Source organism: Bufo gargarizans, chromosome 2 (assembly GCF_014858855.1).
Source record: "Bufo gargarizans isolate SCDJY-AF-19 chromosome 2, ASM1485885v1, whole genome shotgun sequence".
Lineage (NCBI taxonomy): Eukaryota > Metazoa > Chordata > Amphibia > Anura > Bufonidae > Bufo > Bufo gargarizans.
Genome location: NC_058081.1, coordinates 703518146 through 703540555, shown reverse-complemented (window position 1 = coordinate 703540555; position 22410 = coordinate 703518146). Strand labels below are relative to the sequence as shown.

At 43.6% G+C, this 22410-nt stretch overlaps 1 protein-coding gene across 1 annotated transcript in view; it reads right to left on the bottom strand.

Moving 5' to 3' along the window:
- Positions 1 to 22410, bottom strand: part of VWA5B1 (von Willebrand factor A domain containing 5B1) — a 63370-nt gene that overhangs the window by 21279 nt on the left and 19681 nt on the right. Inside the window, exons 8-13 of the mRNA XM_044278608.1 lie at positions 19945 to 20055; positions 15471 to 15673; positions 14536 to 14650; positions 14124 to 14309; positions 9077 to 9257; positions 8757 to 8935 (exon numbers count right to left, since the gene is read on the bottom strand). Coding sequence (XP_044134543.1) covers positions 8757 to 8935; positions 9077 to 9257; positions 14124 to 14309; positions 14536 to 14650; positions 15471 to 15673; positions 19945 to 20055 — 975 coding nt within the window. The remainder of the gene's footprint in view (positions 1 to 8756; positions 8936 to 9076; positions 9258 to 14123; positions 14310 to 14535; positions 14651 to 15470; positions 15674 to 19944; positions 20056 to 22410) is intronic.

Here is a 22410-nt window from a genome sequence, read left to right as displayed (position 1 = left end):
CAGAGAAAACTCAGAACTAGCTACTAGATAAACTCAAAGCTGTGCAGGGAAAACTGCTCAATATTTTGTATAAAGACTAATTGAAAAAAAAATATGTTTAGTTCAAAATGAGTACAATGCTATAAAATAAATTGTCACTTAAGGTGTACAGTACATAGCCTTAAAACCTACTTTCAGCACTGGCATGTAGCTACTTAGCCTATGCAAATGTGTTTGTTTTTCTCTTTGCCATCTTGTTGCTCAGAGTTGTTTAGTCAGGAGCCATCCTCAGTCTTGGCTAGTGATGAGCGGCAGGGGCAATATTCGAATTTGCAATATTTTGCGTATATTTTTTAGAATATTTGTCATATTTGCGAATTCGATAATTTGTGATTATTTTCTTGATTGCGAAAATTGGCAAAGCAATATTAGCGTAATGCGCGCCAATACTGGCGTGGGTCACTTTTGCTACATTTTCCAAGCTGCTAGAAGTTTCCTGAGACTGGAGAAAATGGCTGGCACGGCAGAACATTAAAAATGGCTTTATATGCAGATAGAGTACTCCAATATATTCACGATTGCGCTAATCGGCACTAATGATGCAAATATTTTGCCACAATAAGTGAAACTTCACATTTTATCAGGTCTGAGTAGATATTACTGATTGGTGCTCTATGTATTGTGGTGACATTACAGCACTATGTCTGTAGCATGTATGTATGGACAGCAGAGAAACAGTAGTTCCTATCACACTACCTAACACCCTGCACTGGAGCCTATCAGCTACACTATATCACTATCTACCCTACACTGACTATCTCCCACTAACTATCTGTATTATATGTATAAGCTATCTAACTATCTATCTAATGTAAATAAATAAATAATATAGTCTCTGGTACGTTGCCTTTTTCTGCGTGGCAGGTCCGAATCGTAAAGTGGGGAAAGTTCACATAAATCTCAATCCTTTTTCCAGTTGGACCGCGCTGCTCCAGAAGGCAGGAAAACCACCACTTTAGACTCCTTCCAATAATCCGTGGATATAGGGAAGCAAAAGGCCACAGAAAACAGCAGAGTCTCCACTCATTCGCCTCTGTCAGACACCAAAGGATAGCCACAAAAACGGAATAACAGTATTTATTATACTCACAAAAGTGAATAGAATACAAGCAGTATAAAAATGCATACACCCGACCCGGGTTTCGCTTCGAAAAGCTTTGTCAGGGGCATCTGATCCGCCCATTCCAGGGCGGTCTTTTTAAATCACAGGAGGGCGTATGCTCCACCTCTCAAGCCACAAAATATATTTAAAAAACAAATAAGTCCAATACATACATAAGACAAGTTGATCTACATTATATCATAAGCCATAAAAATAGTATAAGATCATAAAATTGTACTAAAACTCCGTAGTATTTTTCATTCATATAGATCCACTCCCATAAAACATCACAACCAATCATAGACCGCTACCTCACAGGTCCCACCTACTTTTATTCAGAACAATGATTGCATCACAAACCACATGACACCTCCCAGCCAATCAACTCTCCTTTCCCTCCTCCTCTCAAAAGGTCCTAGTGCAAACTCATAGAACAACGATTGCATCACAAACCACATGACCCCTCCCAGCCAATCAATTTTAATTGGCTGGGAGGGGTCATGTGGTTTGTGATGCAATCGTTGTTCTATTAGTTTGTTCTAGGACCTTTGAGAGGAGGAGGTAGCGGTCTATGATTTGTTATGACGTTTTATGCGAGTGGATGCAATTTTATACTGCTTGTATTATATTCACTTTTGTGAGTATAATAAATACTGTTATTCCGTTTTTTGTGATGGTATTTCACTATTGTGGCTATCCTTTGGTGTCTGACAGAGGTGAATGAGTGGAGACTCTGCTGTTTTCTGTGGCCTTTTGCTTCCCTATATCCACGGATTATTGGAAGGAGTGTAAAGTGGTGGTTTTCCTGCCTTCTGGAGCAGCGCGGTCCAACTGGAAAAAGGATTGAGAACTATCTAATGTAATGAGTGGAAAGCATAGAGCTGCCGTCCCTCTCAGAACTTTAAATAACTGCAGAAAATGGCTGCTGGGGAGGTTCTTATATAGTAAGGGGTCGGCAGCTTTCCTATTGGTTGCTAGGGATGTTGCTAAGCTCAGACAAAGACATTGCAGCCTTCTCATTGGCCCACAAGCACGAAGCAGGGAGGGATCATGGGTTCAGATGAAAAAAGTGCCAATATTCGCGATTAATATTCGTGATTTGAATATTCGTGCCCAAAACTACTAATGATGCAGAATCATTATTTGGGTATTTTGTGCCAGGCGATGCTGCGATTCCTCTGGAGAAAGTCCCTCTCGTTGCTGTAATTGGCACTTAACTAATTACAAAAGATACTTCAATATTAGGGAGGATTCACACAGGCCCCTTTCTGTCAATCACAAGAGGCCAAAATGAAGGTTCAGTCATATAGCCATGCTGGACATGGAGCCTCTTAATAGACTAGTGGTAGAGGAGATATCTAAACTATTCCAGCCATGCATAGATGGTTGGGGGATGAAAAGAAGTCTCAATGATCGTTGGTGATGTTGGCCTTAGGGTTTGTTAACCCTAAGGACATGGCCAAATGTGCAAAAGAGGTACAACATGTAGATGCTACGTCCCCTGGAGAAAGGGGGCCCAACCATGTTGTTTGCATCCCTTATTTATGTTGTGAGAACCCTTACAGGGACCATTTCCTGATGTGTTTGGGTAATCAACCCAAGGAGATAAGCAGCACATATTTACCATGTTCTATTGCCCTAGGTGGTGATCCAGGTGCTGGTAGATGTCTGGGTCATAGTGTCAATAAACTGCCTAATTAGGCACAGAGAGGTGATTAGATGGACTCATCTTCACACTCCTTTTAGGAAAAAATAAAGACCCCCATATGCATGCGACAATTAGAGAGCAAGTATGCTGGCTGATTGATGGAGGGGATTGATAACATGCACAGAGGTTCATGTTAGGCTTCGCTCACATCTGCATCGGAGCCCCTGGCAGGTACTCCAATGAAAACCAAGTCAATGAGGTCTGTCACATGGCATTTGTTAGCACCTTTTCCAATATTTCCATTATTCTGCTCCTATAATGGGGATCAACGGAAAAAAAAAAATGCGTGAGTGTACCCAGCCTTCCCCTGTGGTCATCTACAATTACACAGGGAAAGGAGAATTTGTGCCTCTCCTCCTCTCCCTGCAGCTTGTCAGCCGTTACCCACTGGCCCTCGCCTGCTCCTGCATGCTGGTTAGCTGAGCGGGGGGGAAGTTCAACCTGGCATATCTCAGGCTGTAAACCAGTGGCTGTATAGCAGCTAGATATGAGCCAGGTCTTCTTTTAAAGCTAAGAATCTAAGCTTTAAAACAAGACTAGGATCATGGTGGTAGCCTTCATACACCCCGAAAAAGAACCTTTAGAAAATGGTTTGGGAGTGAGATGTATAGGTATCATAACTCTAGCTCCTATACAGCCTGAGATAGAGCTGTTCGTAACAATCTTATCTCTTGTATATCTTATACATCCTCGGCTACTGAAATTACCAGCAAATAGTGGAGCTGTTACAAATCAAATACCAGCACTGGCCTCCTACTAGTAATACTACCCAGGCAGGTGGTTTACCAGCCAGGTGGCAACCCTAGGTAGTGGCCCCATTTTAACCTTTGCTGCAGAACCCCCTTACCTTTATGCATGTCCTGGCCTGCAGCTATATTATATGTTGTACTATGTACAACCTATTGTTTTCTGCTATTTCCAGCCATTTTAGGCTTGAAATGACCCTGAATGTACCGCCTCCCAGCACACATAGCATACTATGGCGTTTTAGAATGTAAGTGAAGGGGTGCACATACTTTTACAGTCTATTGCAGATGTGTGGTGGCCACCAGTCTGTCCTACAGTGCAATGTTATCAAGCATTGTGGTAATGGTGGATACCTCTGAGACATGATGCGCCTTCTTAAGGCGTGAAGCCACTTGGTAGTTTAGTTGGCGACATTTTTAGAACATTGCACCGTAAGTCTCATTATCCTTGCAGCAATATTTACAGCTTCATATGGAGGAAACAGTCAGACGCTGACACTGTGGAGGATTACACAAGCTGTTCTGGGATTCGTGCCCTTGGCATGGTTTGGGTGCCAGGTTCCTTCCTCGGTTGGGTCTGAACGCTGCAAATAAGATGCAAGGAATTCTTAAACCTGAGCTGTGTTTCCATGACGACTCGGAAGAAGATGGTTTATATAGCGGCCCAATTTCTGGGCGACTTTGAGGGAACGTTATATACTAAGACAACTGCAAAGAGGTGTCTAGAGACAAGACGGTTAGAATTGGAGAGGCGTCCAATTAATGTAACGGCATTTCCACTAGCCTTCATGGTTTCCCATCTCTACTGGGAGGTGGTTGAAATTAAAGACAGGGCGTGGAGATTTATGAAGCGGATCATGCAGTGTTCTGTGCCTCCCGCCTGGCTCGCCAATTCTCACAGATTCGTTTCTTTACCCTTTCACTGCCAGTGTGCTATCAGTGATCATAGATATGATACAATGTTGCCTATGTCAATGGAAAATGGGGTTAAATGTCCCAGAAGTCACACTGTCCGGGGCTAAACCCTCGTCGGGGAACACGTTATTAAAAATGAATTATTTAGAGGGCGAGATGTATTTTAAAGTGTTTTTCTAATACATACTAAATGCAGACTCATCGTCCTAGGAGAAAACGAAAATCTCAATCAAAGACGATGGTGCGAAGTGAAAAAGGGCTTCCTCTGGTACTTTGAGGACCAAGATATAGTGCGGTGATATACTGTACGCCAATATACAGGGAGTGCAGAATTATTAGGCAAATGAGTATTTTGACCACATCATCCTCTTTATGCATGTTGTCTTACTCCAAGCTGTATAGGCTCGAAAGCCTACTACCAATTAAGCATATTAGGTGATGTGCATCTCTGTAATGAGAAGGGGTGTGGTCTAATGACATCAACACCCTATATCAGGTGTGCATAATTATTAGGCAACTTCCTTTCCTTTGGCAAAATGGGTCAAAAGAAGGACTTGACAGGCTCAGAAAAGTCAAAAATAGTGAGATATCTTGCAGAGGGATGCAGCACTCTTAAAATTGCAAAGCTTCTGAAGCGTGATCATCGAACAATCAAGCGTTTCATTCAAAATAGTCAACAGGGTCGCAAGAAGCGTGTGGAAAAACCAAGGCGCAAAATAACTGAACAATGAACTGAGAAAAGTCAAGCGTGCAGCTGCCAAGATGCCACTTGCCACCAGTTTGGCCATATTTCAGAGCTGCAACATCACTGGAGTGCCCAAAAGCACAAGGTGTGCAATACTCAGAGACATGGCCAAGGTAAGAAAGGCTGAAAGACGACCACCACTGAACAAGACACACAAGCTGAAACGTCAAGACTGGGCCAAGAAATATCTCAAGACTGATTTTTCTAAGGTTTTATGGACTGATGAAATGAGAGTGAGTCTTGATGGGCCAGATGGATGGGCCCGTGGCTGGATTGGTAAAGGGCAGAGAGCTCCAGTCCGACTCAGACGCCAGCAAGGTGGAGGTGGAGTACTGGTTTGGGCTGGTATCATCAAAGATGAGCTTGTGGGGCCTTTTCGGGTGGAGGATGGAGTCAAGCTCAACTCCCAGTCCTACTGCCAGTTTCTGGAAGACACCTTCTTCAAGCAGTGGTACAGGAAGAAGTCTGCATCCTTCAAGAAAAACATGATTTTCATGCAGGACAATGCTCCATCACACGTGTCCAAGTACTCCACAGCGTGGCTGGCAAGAAAGGGTATAAAAGAAGAAAATCTAATGACATGGCCTCCTTGTTCACCTGATCTGAACCCCATTGAGAACCTGTGGTCCATCATCAAATGTGAGATTTACAAGGAGGGAAAACAGTCCACCTCTCTGAACAGTGTCTGGGAGGCTGTGGTTGCTGCTGCACGCAATGTTGATGGTGAACAGATCAAAACACTGACAGAATCCATGGATGGCAGGCTTTTGAGTGTCCTTGCAAAGAAAGGTGGCTATATTGGTCACGGATTTGTTTTTGTTTTGTTTTTGAATGTCAGAAATGTATATTTGTGAATGTTGAGATGTTATATTGGTTTCCCTGGTAAAAATAAATAATTGAAATGGGTATATATTTGTTTTTTGTTATGTTGCCTAATAATTATGCACAGTAATAGTCACCTGCACACACAGATATCCCCCTAAAATAGCTAAAACTAAAAACAAACTAGAAACTACTTCCAAAAATATTCAGCTTTGATATTAATGAGTTTTTTGGGTTCATTGAGAACATGGTTGTTGTTCAATAATAAAATTAATCCTCAAAAATACAACTTGCCTAATAATTCTGCACTCCCTGTATACAAGAATATAACTACTATAATACTGCTCTTATGTACAAGAATATAACTACTATAATTCTGCACTCCCTGTATAGGAAGGATCCCGATTGATTATGTGCAAAGCAAAATGAAGGCTCCTTTTTGGTGATGTTTCCTCCTAACTAGTGATGAGCGGCAGGGGCAATATTCGAATTTGCAATATTTCGTGAATGTTTGGGCGAATATTCGTCATCTATTTGTGAATTTGAGAGTTCGCGATTATTTTCTTGATTGTGAAAGTCGGCAATGTAATATGCGCGTATTGGGCGCGCGATACTGGCGTGGGTCACTGTTGCTACATTTTTCAAGCTGCTAGAAGTTTCCTGAGACTGGAGACAATGGTTGGCACGGCAGAACATTACAATAGCTTTATATGCAGAAAGAGCGCTCCAATATATTCGCGATTGCACAAATCGGCAATTAATGATGCGCATATTTTTGTGCAATACGCGCAACTTCACATTTTATCAGGTCTGAGTAGATATTACTAATTGGTGCTCTATGTATTGTTGTGACATCACAGCGCTATGTCTGTAGCATGTATGTATGGACAGCAGAGAAACAGTAGTCCCTATCACACTACCTAACACCCTGCACTGGAGCCTATCAGCTACACGATATCAGGATATAACCTACACTGACTATCTCCCACTATCTGTATTATATATATATATATTTACACACACACAGTATATATATATGAGAGCTAACTATCTATCTAATGTAATGAGTGGAGAGCACAGCAATGTCACTGCTGTCTCTCAGAACTGCAAAAAACTGCAGAAAATGGCTGCTGGGGAGGTTCTTATATAGTAAGGGGTCGGCAACGTTCCTATTGGTTGCTGGGGATGTTGCTAAGCTCAGACAATGACATTGCTGCTTTCTCATTGGCCCACAAAAGAAGGGAGGTTACTGATGAAAAAAAATAAAATCTTGACTATTCGCGAGTACGAATATATAGCACTATATTCTAAATGTTCGCGAATTCTCGAAGTGGTGATATTCGTGATTTGAATATTCGCGACCAACACTACTCCTAACTATCGTCCAAATTTGAGTTTAAAAACCTGCAGTGCTGCCATACTGTCATCAGTGATTGGATGGTGAGGTCACAGAGTCTTCTTGGCAGGTCATTCCTGGATTGGTTGATGATTGATGATGTCATAGGGTGAGAGGTGTCAGGTCACACAGTAGACGGTTAGTCTGAAACTGGATGAAAATGTCAAAGGGTGAGGGTGGTAAGGTTACAGAGTTTATGTAGCAGGTCAGCCTGTGATTGGACCTGATGTCGAAAGGTAAGAGCAGGGAGGTCAAATAGTCTTCGTAGCAGGCAAGTGAAGTCACGCTGTCTATGTAGCAGGTTAGTCCTGACCGGACGATGATGTCACAGTGAGGTCACACAGTCTATGTGGTTGATTAGTCTGAGGCTGAATGATGATGTCACAGTGAAGTCAATCAATCAATGTAGCGGGTTATTCTGTGATCAGATGAGGATGTTACAGTGAGGTCCCACAGAATATGTGGCAGATTAGTCTGTAACTGGACGATGATGTCACAGTGAGGTCACGCAGTCTATGTGGCAGATTAGTCTGTGATTGGATGAGGATGTTACAGTGAGGTCCCAAAGACTATGTAGCAGGTTAGTCTGCGACTAGCGGATGATGTCACAGTGAGGTCACGCAGTGTAAGTGGCAGATTAGTCTGTGACTGAATGATGATGTCACAGTTAAATCAATCACTCAATATAGTGGGTTAGTCTGTGACTGGATGATGATGTCACTCTGAAGTCACAGCGTCTATGTGGCAGATTAGTCTGTGACTGGATGATGATGTCACAGTGAGGTCACGCAGTCTATGTGGCAGATTAGTCTGTGATTGGATGAGGATGTCACAGTGAGGTCCCACAGACTTTGTAGCAGGTTAGTCTGCGACTAGCAGATGATGTCACAGTGAGGTCACGCAGTGCAAGTGGCAGATTAGTCTGTGACTGGATGATGTCACGGTGAAGTCACAGTCTATGTGGCAGATTAGTGTGTGACTGGATGATGATGTCATAGTGAGGTCACAGAGTCTGTGTGTCAGATTAGTCTGTGACTGGATGATAATGTCACATTGAGGTCACAGTCTATGTAGCAGGTTAGTCTGTGACTGGATGATGATGTCACAGTGAGGTCACAGTCTATGTAGCAGGTTAGTCTGTGACTGGATGATGATGTCACGGTGAAGTTACAGAGTGTGCAGGTTAGTCTGTGATTGGATAATAAATCGACTATAATGTGACCTTTCTCTTGTTTAGGTAAGTTTTCTTGTGCATAGCTCTATACTGAGATGTCACCTGGTACCTGAGACTCATGAATGTCAGAGCTTGTGTCGTCTGTACCCTGAAGTTCTTGGATTTGGATCCTGCATACAGGACTCTTCTCCTGGGCAGTACTGGGGTCGCTGGCCGTGTGGAACCTCAGCAAAGGTTGGTGGTCGGCAATCTGACTGGTGCTGTAGGCTCTTCGTTGAAAGCCAGGATCTGCTGGAAAAGCAAACAGGAATTATGGATCTTGATCACGTGGCTATTATTGCCTCTCGGCAGGGATCTTCTGTCAGGAGTCTCCAGCTCATGTCTTATTCATTGACTGAGATAAAGTTGATGACCTTCTGTCTTACTTACCAGACTCACGTTCTCCAGCCAGATCCTCTTTACTGTCCAGAAATTCTGTGCTGTGTTCCAAGGAAAGACCAGTGTCTTGTTGACCCCTCGACCCTCCACTTCCAGAAGAGTCTTGGGACTGGAAAAATACGGAGCTCCCCGACTCCTGAGAGCGCATCATACTGTATCTCCTCCTCTTATCCTGCAAGGAAGGAAAATACATAAACACATAATGACATTTAAAGAGATTTTCCATGTATAAGTAATTTTTATTATTTTTATTTTTTACCAAAAATTGGTTAGTACAGCGATAAGAGACAGAGGAAGTTGTGCCAGACTGATTGCTAAGGAATTGCTGTCTGACAACCCCATTGAGAAGCATGTGGTTTTTGCAATGTATCTATAACAACCAGACAGGACTGAACTGCTCAAAGATGGACTGGTGCTATGCTGGAGACATCAGCAGTGGCACCATGTCCAATCCCCATCCCAGCCTCTAAAAATAGGTAGAGATCCCCTTTAAGCATGTGTTGTCCACAGTCTACAAATGAAAATTTCTTTTTACTTGTTGACAGCTCTGAATGTATTTTATTCCTTCGATGCAACCGAAGAAAAACACCAGAATAGTTGCTTATTTTCGTCAGGTTGACCATCCAATTGAAATGGTACCTTTAAGAAAGGCAAAGGTTTGAAGTTGCCGTCATGTTTGATGAAGAGATCATTAATCGACTTAAAAGAATCCCTAGAAATAAAGGTTTTGAGTTCTGCCTCGTTACGACTTATCCCGTTTCCATGGTAAAAGGCGAAAAGCTGAAAAGCTTCTACAGAGAACTGAACATCTGAAGCCTCGCGGCTTAAGGAAAATTAACTAAGTCATTGCCCAATGCCCAGTGTAGACTTGTTGAAGGAGGAAGCAAGGAAAAGTAGAAATCTTGTAAATGATCGGAGGGATTACAAGTCAAAAAGAAGTTAAAAACATCTGACTGTTGTTGGACGCTACAATATAGCAAACACGGTGACAACTAAAATACATTTCCTTCCTTAACTCTTTCCGGACTTTTTAAAAACTTTTAAAAAAAAAATTCTGTTCACAGGGCTTGTTTTTTGTGGGACAAGTTGTACTTTCTAATGGCACCACCTAATATTTCACGCAATGTAGTAAGAAGATGGAAAAAAAATCTAAATGGGGTGGAATTTGGAAAACAACGCAATTCTGCCATTGTTTTGAGGGTTCCCTAGGCAGTAAAACTGACCTGCGAAATTCATTCTGTGGGTCAGTACGAATACATCGATACCACAGTTTTATAGTTTTTTATATGTGTTAATATTTTTAATTACTTTTTTGTATTACTCATTTTTTGTTATGGTTATTTTTTAGTTTTTATTGATTGACCATTTCAGAAAATAGCAGCCTTGGGCCTTATGAAGGTTCCCAGGCCAGCCATACTAAACAGCCTGTGAAGCCCTGCCTGTGGAAATGCCTCATAGGAACTCTGATTTTCCCAGAGTTCCCATAGACTGCAATGGTAAACCATTACAGTCTATGGTATAATCTATGTAATGAGTGCATGTTCAAGGCTCCTTGGGGTACTAAAAATGAAGGTAAAAAAAAGATTTAAAAAAAACCTAAAATAAAGTCAACTCTTTCCCCATTTTGCAGATAAAATAAACCATAAAAAATGCCTGAACTATTAGAATATAAAAGTATGTATCCCGTACGATGAATGTCATAACAGAAAAAAAATGTCTGTATTAGTGGTTTTTGTATTATAAATTTTTGATCACTTTTTCTTAATTTTTTTCTTGAAAAGTGAATAAACCAAAAACACAAATTCAGACATTTTTTTTTTCTGTTATGACATTCATCGTACGGGATACATACTTTTATATTCTAATAGTTCAGGCATTTTTTATGGTTTATTTTATCTGCAAAATGGGGAAAGAGTTGACTTTCTTGTTCTTTTTATCTTTTTTTTTTTACCTTTTTTTTAGTACCCCAAGGAGACTTGAACATGCACTCATTACATAGATTATACCATAGACTATAATGGTTTACCATTGCAGTCTATAGGAACTCTATGGGAAAATCAGTGTTCCTATGAGGCATTTCCACAGGCAGGCCTTCACAGGCTGTTTAGTATGGCTGGCCTGGGAACCATCATAAGGCCCAAGGCTGCTATAGTAACTGAATGGCTCCATCAATCTCATTGTAGGGGGATCATTCGGTTACCGTGAGTGCTGCGCTTCCAGTAAATAACCGTTCAGATGCCATAGTCTCAATTGACAGCAACTGAGGGGGTTAAAAGTCCGTAATCATGGTTGTCTGTGATCATAGACTCTGCCACCAGGTGTCTGCTGTATAAAGCACAAGATCCTGTGCTTCCTGCAGTCATTATTACAAGGTCCTGTGCGTCCTGCAGTCATTATTACAAGGTCCTGTGCTTCCTGCAGTCATTATTACAAGGTAATGTGCTTCCTGCAGTCATTATTACAAGGTCCTGTGCTTCCTGCAGTCATTATTACAAGGTCCTGTGCTTCCTACAGTCATTATTACAAGGTCCTGTGCTTCCTGCAGTCATTATTACAAGGTCCTGTGCTTCCTGCAGTCATTATTACAAAGTCCTGTGCTTCCTGCAGTCATTATTACAAGGTCCTGTGCTTCCTGCAGTCATTATTACAAGGTCCTGTGCTTCCTGCAGTCATTATTACAAGGCTACGTGCTTCCTGCAGTCATTATTACAAGGTTTTGTGCTTCCTGCACTTGTTATTACAAGGTTCGGTGTTTCCTGCACTCGTTATTATAAGGTTCTGTGCTTCCTGCGCTCGTTATTGCAAGGTCCTGTGCTTCCTGCAGTCATTATTACAATGGTCCGGTGCTTCCTGCACTTGTTATTACATGGTCCGGTGCTTCCTGCACTTGTTATTACAAGGTCCTGTGCTTCCTGCAGTCATTATTACAAGGTCCTGTGCTTCCTGCACTTGTTATTACAAGGTCCGGTGCTTCCTGCAGTCATTATAACAAGGTCCTGTGCTTCCTGCAGTCATTATTACAAGGCCACGTGCTTCCTGCAGTCATTATTACAAGGTTTTGTGCTTCCTGCACTTGTTATTACAAGGTTCGGTGTTTCCTGCACTCGTTATTATAAGGTTCTGTGCTTCCTACGCTCGTTATTGCAAGGACCTGTGCTTCCTGCAGTCATTATTACAAGGTCCTGTGCTTCCTGCACTTGTTATTACAAGGTCCTGTGCTTCCTGCAGTCATTATTACAAGGTCCTGTGCTTCCTGCACTTGTTATTACAAGGTCCTGTGCTTCCTGCAGTCATTATAACAAGGTCCTGTGCTTTCTGCAGTCATTATTACAAGGTTCTGTGCTTCCTGCAGTCATTATTACAAGGTCCTGTGCTTCCTGCAGTCATTATTACAAGGTCCTGTGCTTCCTGCACTTGTTATTACAAGGTCCCGTGCTTCCTGCAGTCATTATAACAAGGTCCTGTGCTTCCTGCAGTCATTATTACAAGGTCCTGTGCAACCTGTAGTCATTATTACAAGGTCCCATGCTTCCTGCAGTCATTATTACAAGGTCCTGTGCTTCCTGCAGTCATTATTACAAGGTCCTGTGCTTCCTGCAGTCATTATTACAAGGTCCTGTGCTTCCTGCAGTCATTATTACAAGGTTTTGTGCTTCCTGCACTCGTTATTATAAGGTTCTGTGCTTCCTGCACTCGTTATTGCAAGGTCCTGTGCTTCCTGCAGTCATTATTACAAGGTCCTGTGCTTCCTGCAGTCATTATTACAAGGCTACGTGCTTCCTGCAGTCATTATTACAAGGTCCTGTGCTTCCTGCAGTCATTATTACAAGGTCCTGTGCTTCCTCCAGTCATTATTACAAGTTCCTGTGCTTCCTGCAGTCATTATTATAAGGTCCCATGCTTCTTACAGCCATTATTACAAGGTCCTGTGCTTCCTGCACTTGTTCTTACAAGGTCCTGTGCTTCCTGCAGTCGTTATTACAAGGTCCCGTGCTTCCTGCAGTCATTATTACAAGTTCCTGTGCTTCCTGCAGTCATTATTATAAGGTCCTGTGCTTCTTACAGCCATTATTACAAGGTCCTGTGCTTCCTGCAGTCATTATTACAAGGTCCTGTGCTTCCTGCACTTGTTCTTACAAGGTCCTGTGCTTCCTGCAGTCATTATTACAAGGTCCTGTGCTTCCTGCACTCGTTATTACAAGGTCCCATGCTTCCTGTGGTCACTGTTACAACCAGCAGTTGGACCCCTAGCGATCATATATTTATCACCTATCCTGTTTGGGAGCCTGCCCCTTTAACAGTATAACATTATGTGATTACTGGAAAGTCATAGATATTAAGTCCAGCCATTCCCCAGCCTGACATGGCTAATAAAAGAGAGCAGTAGATTTCCTCCAATCGACAGCATATAGTAGACTGCAATGTTTCCGCTATCTTTTATACATATACCCCAATCACTGTATAATGAAATGTTCTGAAACTTTCTAATGGACTTTGTGTTTCAATTCTGCAACACTTTTAAGACATCTGCTTGCTGTCAGTGAATGAGAACATTTATTTATGTATTTTTTTACATCTGAAACCTCAGATAGACCCTCACCAGCGAGGGTTTATCGCAACTGTGTATATTCCAGCCAATCCCCTGTGAGCTATACACAACCGCACGCATTTCTCTCCTGTCCAGTGAGTTTGTTACAATGTATTAGTGAAGATAGAATGTTTCAGGCTGGAGCCCGGGATGATTAGGCTTCATTCACATCTCCGGCAGCGAGCAGTCTGACGGATTTCAATGGGTCCGCCATTGCCCGCTGGATCCCCATTGACTATAAGTGGCTACAGGTTTCGGCCAGAGAAAAGCCGTTGCATGCAATGGTTTATGGTCTGGCCGCCAGCCGGCATTTGTGTCGGATCAGGGAGCCGGATCAGCTTGCTATAGATGCGATTGTCTAGAGTGGATACAAGTGTAACAGACCCCCAGCTGTGGAAAGTATGAAGTCATTACTAGTTTTCAGAGATGATAACTTTTTTTTCTACTCACTGTACGGGGGTTGGAGAGGAAGCGGGCCGTACTGCACACAACTCCGTAACCCACCAGACGATCTCCGGGGAAGAGGAAGCTGGAGCTGATCGGGGAGATCAGGACCTCGGTGCTTTCTGGGAAAACCCACTCCACGGTGACATCACTAAGAACCGGGGCCATTGACTTTTTCAGAGATTGCAACATCTGCAAAAAAACAGTTGTCTAGAAGGATGAGCCGACTCTTTGGAGATTACAGACAATGGTCTGCTATCCGCTACACCCTTTTCCACTATGGTTCACAACGGATTTGAGCTACTGCTCTCAGCGGTCAGCTATGGCCATATAATAGCATCCTGGGAAAGCTGGGCACGGATAGCGGGATGTCGGACTTCAGACAATGACCTCTACTCAGCCTTGTCGATTGACTGACCTTGGGTTGTAGTCTTTCTCCTTCAATTAAGAATTCTGCGCTGCCCTTGGACACGCTCGCCACTCCCTGGACCAGTCGGCGGCAGGCATTTTGGCCGATCCCGAAGCTGTAACATCTACAAAATATGAACAACGTACATAAAACATTAAAGAGTTACTGGAAAAATCTGTTCCCTTCAAAGTGAAAGAGACCTGGAAATGTAACCTCTCCATATAATGCAATGGAGCAGCGCCATCTAGTGGTCAGAATATCATAAAAACATTCCTACAAATTTTTTTTTACCTACAAAGCCAAAGAACCCCATGCATTTCACACCCAGCAATGACCTAGGATTGTAACAGAGCATTCATTTCCGTATTTCATCTTGAGTCACATCATGTCCTATACTTCAATCCAAACCAGAGCCTCATTCAAACCTTGGCTTGCTGCCCTCGGTAGCTAAGGGTGGTTTACCTGCACTATGGTTTCAAGCACAACTCGTAAAAAATAACTAAAACTGTAAATGCAGCTCTGGATGTGACTGGAGTATACGTTTTGATGTAACTCAACATAAGTAAAGCAATGGGTGCAGAGGTGGCAGTGCACCCAGGCGAAGGTGCCTGAGGGAGGACTATCCCATACCGCATAAGAAGGCCCCTCATGGGCGGTGGGGGTAGGTCGGGGAGCTTTAAGTCACCCATGTGAACCTTGTGGTAGGCCTTTGGGCAGGATTTATCAGGGGAACGGATGAGGAGCAGGGTAGATGTTTGCTCCATCAGTCATGGGGGCCACGGATGGTTGACGCCTGGAGACTTCCCCTGTTTATCAAGCAAACATCACCCTTCGGTCGCTCCCATGACGGTCGCTTGGGTCCAGTGCTGGAAACAGTGAGTGCGGCCCCCTGTGACTTTCCAGTGGCTTCTATTATTAGAGACCCCCCCCCCACTCATGTTTACCGAGTGAAGGACGCGTGATGACGGATGAGCTCGATGACTTTGCCGGTGTTGCTGACAGCTCCGTCCGTGAGCAGGAAGAGGAGACGTGGGTAACCGCGGCACACCGGCTGCCGGATGATCCAGTTCAGGGGCGATAAGATGTTGGTCCCCCCCATGTCGGCTCGAAGTTTCTTGATGCTCTCACAGGCAATGGCGAGGCTTTCCTGCAAGGCACAGACACAACGTGGATAAGAGCAGCTAGCTGTGGGCTCATTCTGCTTTTCTTAGTTTATATCCGTCGCTGAGAAAGCTGGGTGACAACGTTCAGAGTAGCCATTACAACTTCCCCTTGTGGTTGTCACCCAGCTTTCCTAAGATCTATGCAAATCTGCACAGTTCTACAGCATCGGGAAGGAAGGTCTAATGCAGGTCTCTCTAACCTGTGGCTCTCCAGGTCTTGGGAAACTACTACTCCCATTATGCGCAGACAACAACTAATATAGTGGTCTCCAACTAATGGTTCTCTGGCTCCTGGGAGTTAACAACTCCTAGCATGCTCTTAAACCTCCTAATGCAGGTGTCGCCAACCTGCTTAGAAACTACAACTCCCCACATATGCTGACGTCCACTAATGCAGCAGTTTCCAACTGGGGAAACCACAACTCCCATCATGAGCTGACAGCCCCTAATGCAGTTGTTTACAACTTATGGCTCTCCAGCTCTTGGAAAACTCCAACTCTCATTGTGTCTTGACATCCACTAATGCAGTGGTCTCTAACCAGTGCCTCTACAGCTCTTGGCAAACTACTACTCCCATTATGCACTGACAGCCACTAATATTGTGGTCTCTAACTGGTGGTTTTCTAGCTTTTGGGAAATTACAACTCTCACAATGCGCTGACAGCCCTTAATGCAGGTGTCTCAAAGCTATGGTTCTCGGAAAACCACAACTACCAGCATATGCTGACAGAGCCCTTAATACAGGGGTCTCAAACCTGTGGTTCTCCGGTTCTTGGAAAACTACAACTCTCAGTATGTACTGCAGCTACTAATGGTTTCTAACTGGTTGCTCTCTGGCTGACAACTAAAACTCCCAGCAGATGCTGACAGCCCATAATAAGGTTATCTCCAACCTGAGAAGTTGATCAACTACAAATCCCAGCTTTCCCTAACAACCAGTAATGCAGTAACCATCTACTGGTGGCAACTCCCAGCATGTTGTGTTAGCCACTTACATTATACAGTGGTTTTAAACCCATGGTTCTGGCTGTTGGGCAACTACAGATCCCAGCAGACGCTGACAGCCAGTGGGTCTGTGGCTCTTGGGAAATTACAACTCCCAGCATGCGCAGACAGACCCTAATGCAGTCGTTTCCCACCTGTGCCTCCTGGTCTTGGCAAACTACAACTCCCAGCATGCCCTGGCATGCCTGCGACTGTCAGGGCATGTTGGGAGTTGTAGTTTCCCAACAGCTGGAAATCCAGAGGTCGGGAACCACTGCTCTAATACGATATATTACAGACCGGCCAGACAGACAGGCAGACAGGTCCAGAGCAGCCGGATGGATGGAACAGCCTGTAAATTTCCTGAAAACCGCCGCCGCCAGTTTATACGTTACTAGGCCGAGGGCACCAGGCACAGACTGGCACAACAGATTGTAACCTAATTATGGCAGGAATTCCCTTCCCATAATCCCCACTGTACGGATAATACCGCCGGAGATTAAACCTGGCTTTAAATAGAACAACGCGGCTTTCCTTAATATTCTGCACCAGACCAGAGATACGCGATGACCTGGGGGGGGGGGGGGTCAGGAAAGTTAACGAGTTGCCCTCATTAACTACCATTAAGAACGAGGCAATCTCATTAACTGCTCAGTGTCAATGTCAGTCTTCACTGCAGCTCCGGCATCACTTGCCTGAATCATTCATTCTGTGCTTATGGGTAATTTAGGGAGATCTGCATTGATCCTGGAACAATGATGTCAGCGCCTGACAGGTGACATCACTGATATAATCTGGAAATGGGTGACTCAAATGTCCCAGGATTACAAAGGAGGAGAATCTCTTATAGTGATGCACAAGCCCCGTCAAAATATGTCCTTATGATACCAGATTAATGGCTATCACAGGAAAACTCAGCGAATAAAGTACCTGAACACAACCTATGCGTACGTCATATAACAGCACGGACAAAAGGAGGTCTCCACCAGCCCCACAACCCAGTATGTAAGGCCTACTGCAAACTTGCTTCCTCTCGGCATATTAAATATGAATTTGGGCACTGTATGTCTATATGGTGGTATTATGCATGCACTGTATGGCAGTATTATGTAGGCACTGTGCTGTAATATTTCTGTAATGTATAGCAGTACCAGGTATCCAATTTGTGGTAGTTTGTATACAAGGTATGGCAGTATTATCTAGGCACTGTGCAGTGATATTATGTATGTATACATAGGTGGTATTATTTTTGTACTGTATGGCTGTATAACACAGATACTTTGTGGCGGCATTATTTATGCAACGTATGGCATCATTATGTAAGCACGACGTGGTGGTATTATTTCTGCACTGTACGGCAGTACCATGTAGGCACAGTGTGTATGGCAGACTATAACTCTATGGACATAAACACTCAACCCTATTTACTAGATAGAGCCTGACATGACTTCTAGAAAATAAAAAGCTGATTTTTCCTTCTAATGCTGTGCTGCCCCAATAATCTACTGTGAAATACAGTCAAACGAAGAATTAAATAAATCCTGCAGCCATTGTATGGTGAAATTATTGTACAGCGAGGGATTACTGTATGACTGCCGCCATTGTACGGTGAAATTATTGTACAGCGAGGGATTACTGTATGACTGCAGCCATTGTATCGTGAAATGATTGTACAGCGAGGGGTTACTGTATGACTGCCGCCATTGTCTGGTGAAATTATTGTACAGCGAGGGATTACTGTATGACTGATGCCACCGTTGTATCGTGAAATGATTGTACAGCGAGGGATTACTGTATGACTGCAGCCATTGTATGGTAAAAATGACTGTGCAGTGAGGGGTTACGGTATGATTGCCGCCATTGTATGGGGAAATGATTGTACAGTGAGGAATTACTGTATGACTGCCGCCATTGTCTGGTGAAATGATTGTACAGCGAGGGATTACTGTATGACTGCCGCCATTGTCTGGTGAAATGATTGTACAGCGAGGGATTACTGTATGACTGCCGCCATTGTCTGGTGAAATGATTGTACAGCGAGGGATTACTGTATGACTGCCGCCATTGTCTGGTGAAATGATTGTACAGCGAGGGATTACCGTATGAGTGCCCCATTGTGTGGTGAAATGATTGTACAGCGAGGGATTACAGTATGACTACCGCCATTGTATAGTGAAATGATTGTACAGCGAGGGATTACTGTACGACTGATGCCACCGTTGTATGGTGAAATGACTGTACAGTGAGGGGTTACTGTATGACTGCCGCCATTGTCTGGTGAAATGATTGTACAGCGAGGGATTACTGTATGACTGCCGCCATTGTCTGGTGAAATGACTGTACAGTGAGGGGTTACTGTATGACTACCGCCATTGTATAGTCAAATAATTGTACAGTGAGGGATTACTGTACGACTGCTGCCATTGTCTGGTGAAATGATTGTACAGCGAGGGATTACTGTATGACTGCCGCCATTGTCTGGTGAAATGACTGTACAGTGAGGGGTTACTGTATGACTACCGCCATTGTATAGTCAAATAATTGTGCAGTGAGGGATTACTGTACGACTGATGCCACCGTTGTATGGGGAAATAATTGTACAGTGAGGGATTACTGTACGACTGATGCCACCGTTGTATAGTGAAATGACTGTACAGTGAGGGGTTACTGTATGACTGCCGCCATTGTCTGGTGAAATGATTGTAAAGCGAGGGATTACTGTATGACTGCCGCCATTGTCTGGTGAAATGATTGTAAAGCGAGGGATTACTGTATGACTGCCGCCATTGTCTGGTGAAATGATTGTACAGCGAGGGATTACTGTATGACTGCCGCCATTGTCTGGTGAAATGATTGTACAGCGAGGGGTTACTGTATGACTGCCACCGTTGTATGGTGAAATTATTGTACAGCGAGGGGTTACTATATGTCAGTGATGACAGACCATGTCTGACCAGCAGATGGCGATCTTCCTCGGCTCTCACTGCTGACATATAACATGTCACTGATACAATGTATATGTGTATAGTTACACTGTATATAATCTCTCAGAGAACAGGCAAACTTTCCTGTGAGAAGTAAAACTCTGATTCCTGTTTATTCCTTCCAGAACATAAATTATCAGCAAGAGCCAAAACCTGCCGCCATCAGCCCGGAGCCAGGATCCTCCTGCGTGTGAAAACAGTGGAGCCGACCGTGGTGACCAATCAGATTGCGGCTCTGAAGGTTATCCAAATAGAAGCAGCGATATGATTGGCTACAGTGCACTCACCTCATTGTAGCTCTGGCTACAGGGGAACAAGGACTTGAAGGTTGAACCAAAACCGATGATATTGAAGAGTGACGTCGGCATGAGACTTTTCAAAATGACGAGCATGGCATCCTGTGGGCACAAGAATAAAAGAGGGAACATAACTACCAGCATTTATCACTCGCAAAGTGAAAATGTCATATAAAACTCACATAGGAATACATATCTGATAAAAAAGCCCCCCCAAAAAGCCTGTATTATACTCCAGAGCTTCACTCACTATTCTGCTAGTTGTCATTTGAAGAACAGTGACTCCATCACCAGAACAGGGAGTGCAGCTCTGGAGTATAATACAGGATGTAACTCAGGATCAGTACAGGATAAATAATGTAATGTATGTACACAGTGACTCCACCAGCAGAATAGTGAGTGCAGCTCTGGAGTATAATACAGGATGTAACTCAGGATCAGTACAGGATAAGTAATGTATGTACACAGTGACTGCACCAGCAGAATAGTGAGTGTAGCTCTGGAGTATAATATAAGATGTAACTCAGGATCAGTACAGGATAAGTAATGTATGTACACAGTGACTCCACCAGCAGAATAGTGAGTGCAGCTCTGGAGTATAATACAGGATGTAACTCAGGATCAGTACAGGATAAGTAATGTAATGTATGTACACAGTGACTGCACCAGCAGAATAGTGAGTGCAGCTCTGGAGTATAATACAGAATGTAACTCAGGATCAGTACAGGATAAGTAATGTAATGTACACAGTGACTCCACCAGCAGAATAGTGGGTGCAGCTCTGGAGTATAATACAGGACGTAACTCAGGATCAGTACAGGATAAGTAATCTATGTACACAGTGACTGCACCAGCAGAATAGTGAGTGCAGCTCTGGAGTAAAATACAGGATGTAACTCAGGATCAGTACAGGATAAGTAATGTAATGTATGTGCACAGTGACTGCACCAGCAGAATAGTGAGTGCAGCTCTGGAGTATAATACAGGACGTAACTCAGGATCAGTACGGCAATGTATGTACACAGTGACTCCACCAGCAGAATAGTGAGTGCAGCTCTGGAGTATAATACAGGACGTAACTCAGGATCAGTACAGGATAAATAATGTAATGTATGTACACAGTGACTCCACCAGCAGAATAGTGAGTGCAGCTCTGGAGTATAATACAGAATGTAACTCAGGATCAGTACAGGATAAGTAATGTAATGTACACAGTGACTCCACCAGCAGAATAGTGGGTGCAGCTCTGGAGTATAATACAGGACGTAACTCAGGATCAGTACAGGATAAGTAATCTATGTACACAGTGACTGCACCAGCAGAATAGTGAGTGCAGCTCTGGAGTAAAATACAGGATGTAACTCAGGATCAGTACAGGATAAGTAATGTAATGTATGTGCACAGTGACTGCACCAGCAGAATAGTGAGTGCAGCTCTGGAGTATAATACAGGACGTAACTCAGGATCAGTACGGCAATGTATGTACACAGTGACTCCACCAGCAGAATAGTGAGTGCAGCTCTGGAGTATAATACAGGACGTAACTCAGGATCAGTACAGGATAAATAATGTAATGTATGTACACAGTGACTCCACCAGCAGAATAGTGAGTGCAGCTCTGGAGTATAATACAGGACGTAACTCAGGATCAGTACAGGATAAATAATGTAATGTATGTACAAAATTAAAACGGTGAAGAGAAGTGGACATGGCCTTTAAGAAGAACAATGCAGCTGTTGCCGCCCTCTGGCGGGTTGTTGCCATACTTCCACTTAACCCCTTTTCTTGCTGACTGGATAACAGCTGTGACAACATTTGTTTAAATGGCTGCATTGGGGATTCTTGGGTAAAACTAGGCCGATTTCTTTATGAATTATTTTCCCTTCTGTCACATTCGATTTTCCTGGTAACCGCGGCTGCAGCGATGGGAGACTCTTTAATTCTATGCAAATGAATAAAAACTGATGGATTATAAGTCCCTCTCGACAAAGCAATTAAAGAGAAGAAGCATTAATATGAACAGAAGATAATGAGGCTGACGGGGACGATGGAGATTGGAGATCCCGGCAATTCTCGGCCCTATCTACTTTCCCTACCCATATGGAAATGGGCACATAGAAAACAGTGGGACCTGTCTGGTTTCTCGGTGATGGCACTATGCCATTATCTTCACATGAAGGGGGTTATTGATCTCCTTACTCATCTTTTGCAGAACAAAAGGCCCGTGTGGGATTTGGGCTGCTTTCCCTTTCCCATATATCTCATGGTGGTGTGCAAAGAGTGCTACCTATGGAGTAGTATGGGCCAGTTGGACTTGGGCCCCCTCCCTTAATGGGCCCCATAGCAGCTGCCACGTCTGTCAGATTCCCAATGGAGGGGTTACTGACCATGATTATCACTTACCAGGGCGGTGACAGAATTACCAGTCTGTCCTCCAGTTCACAGATAGACATGGTT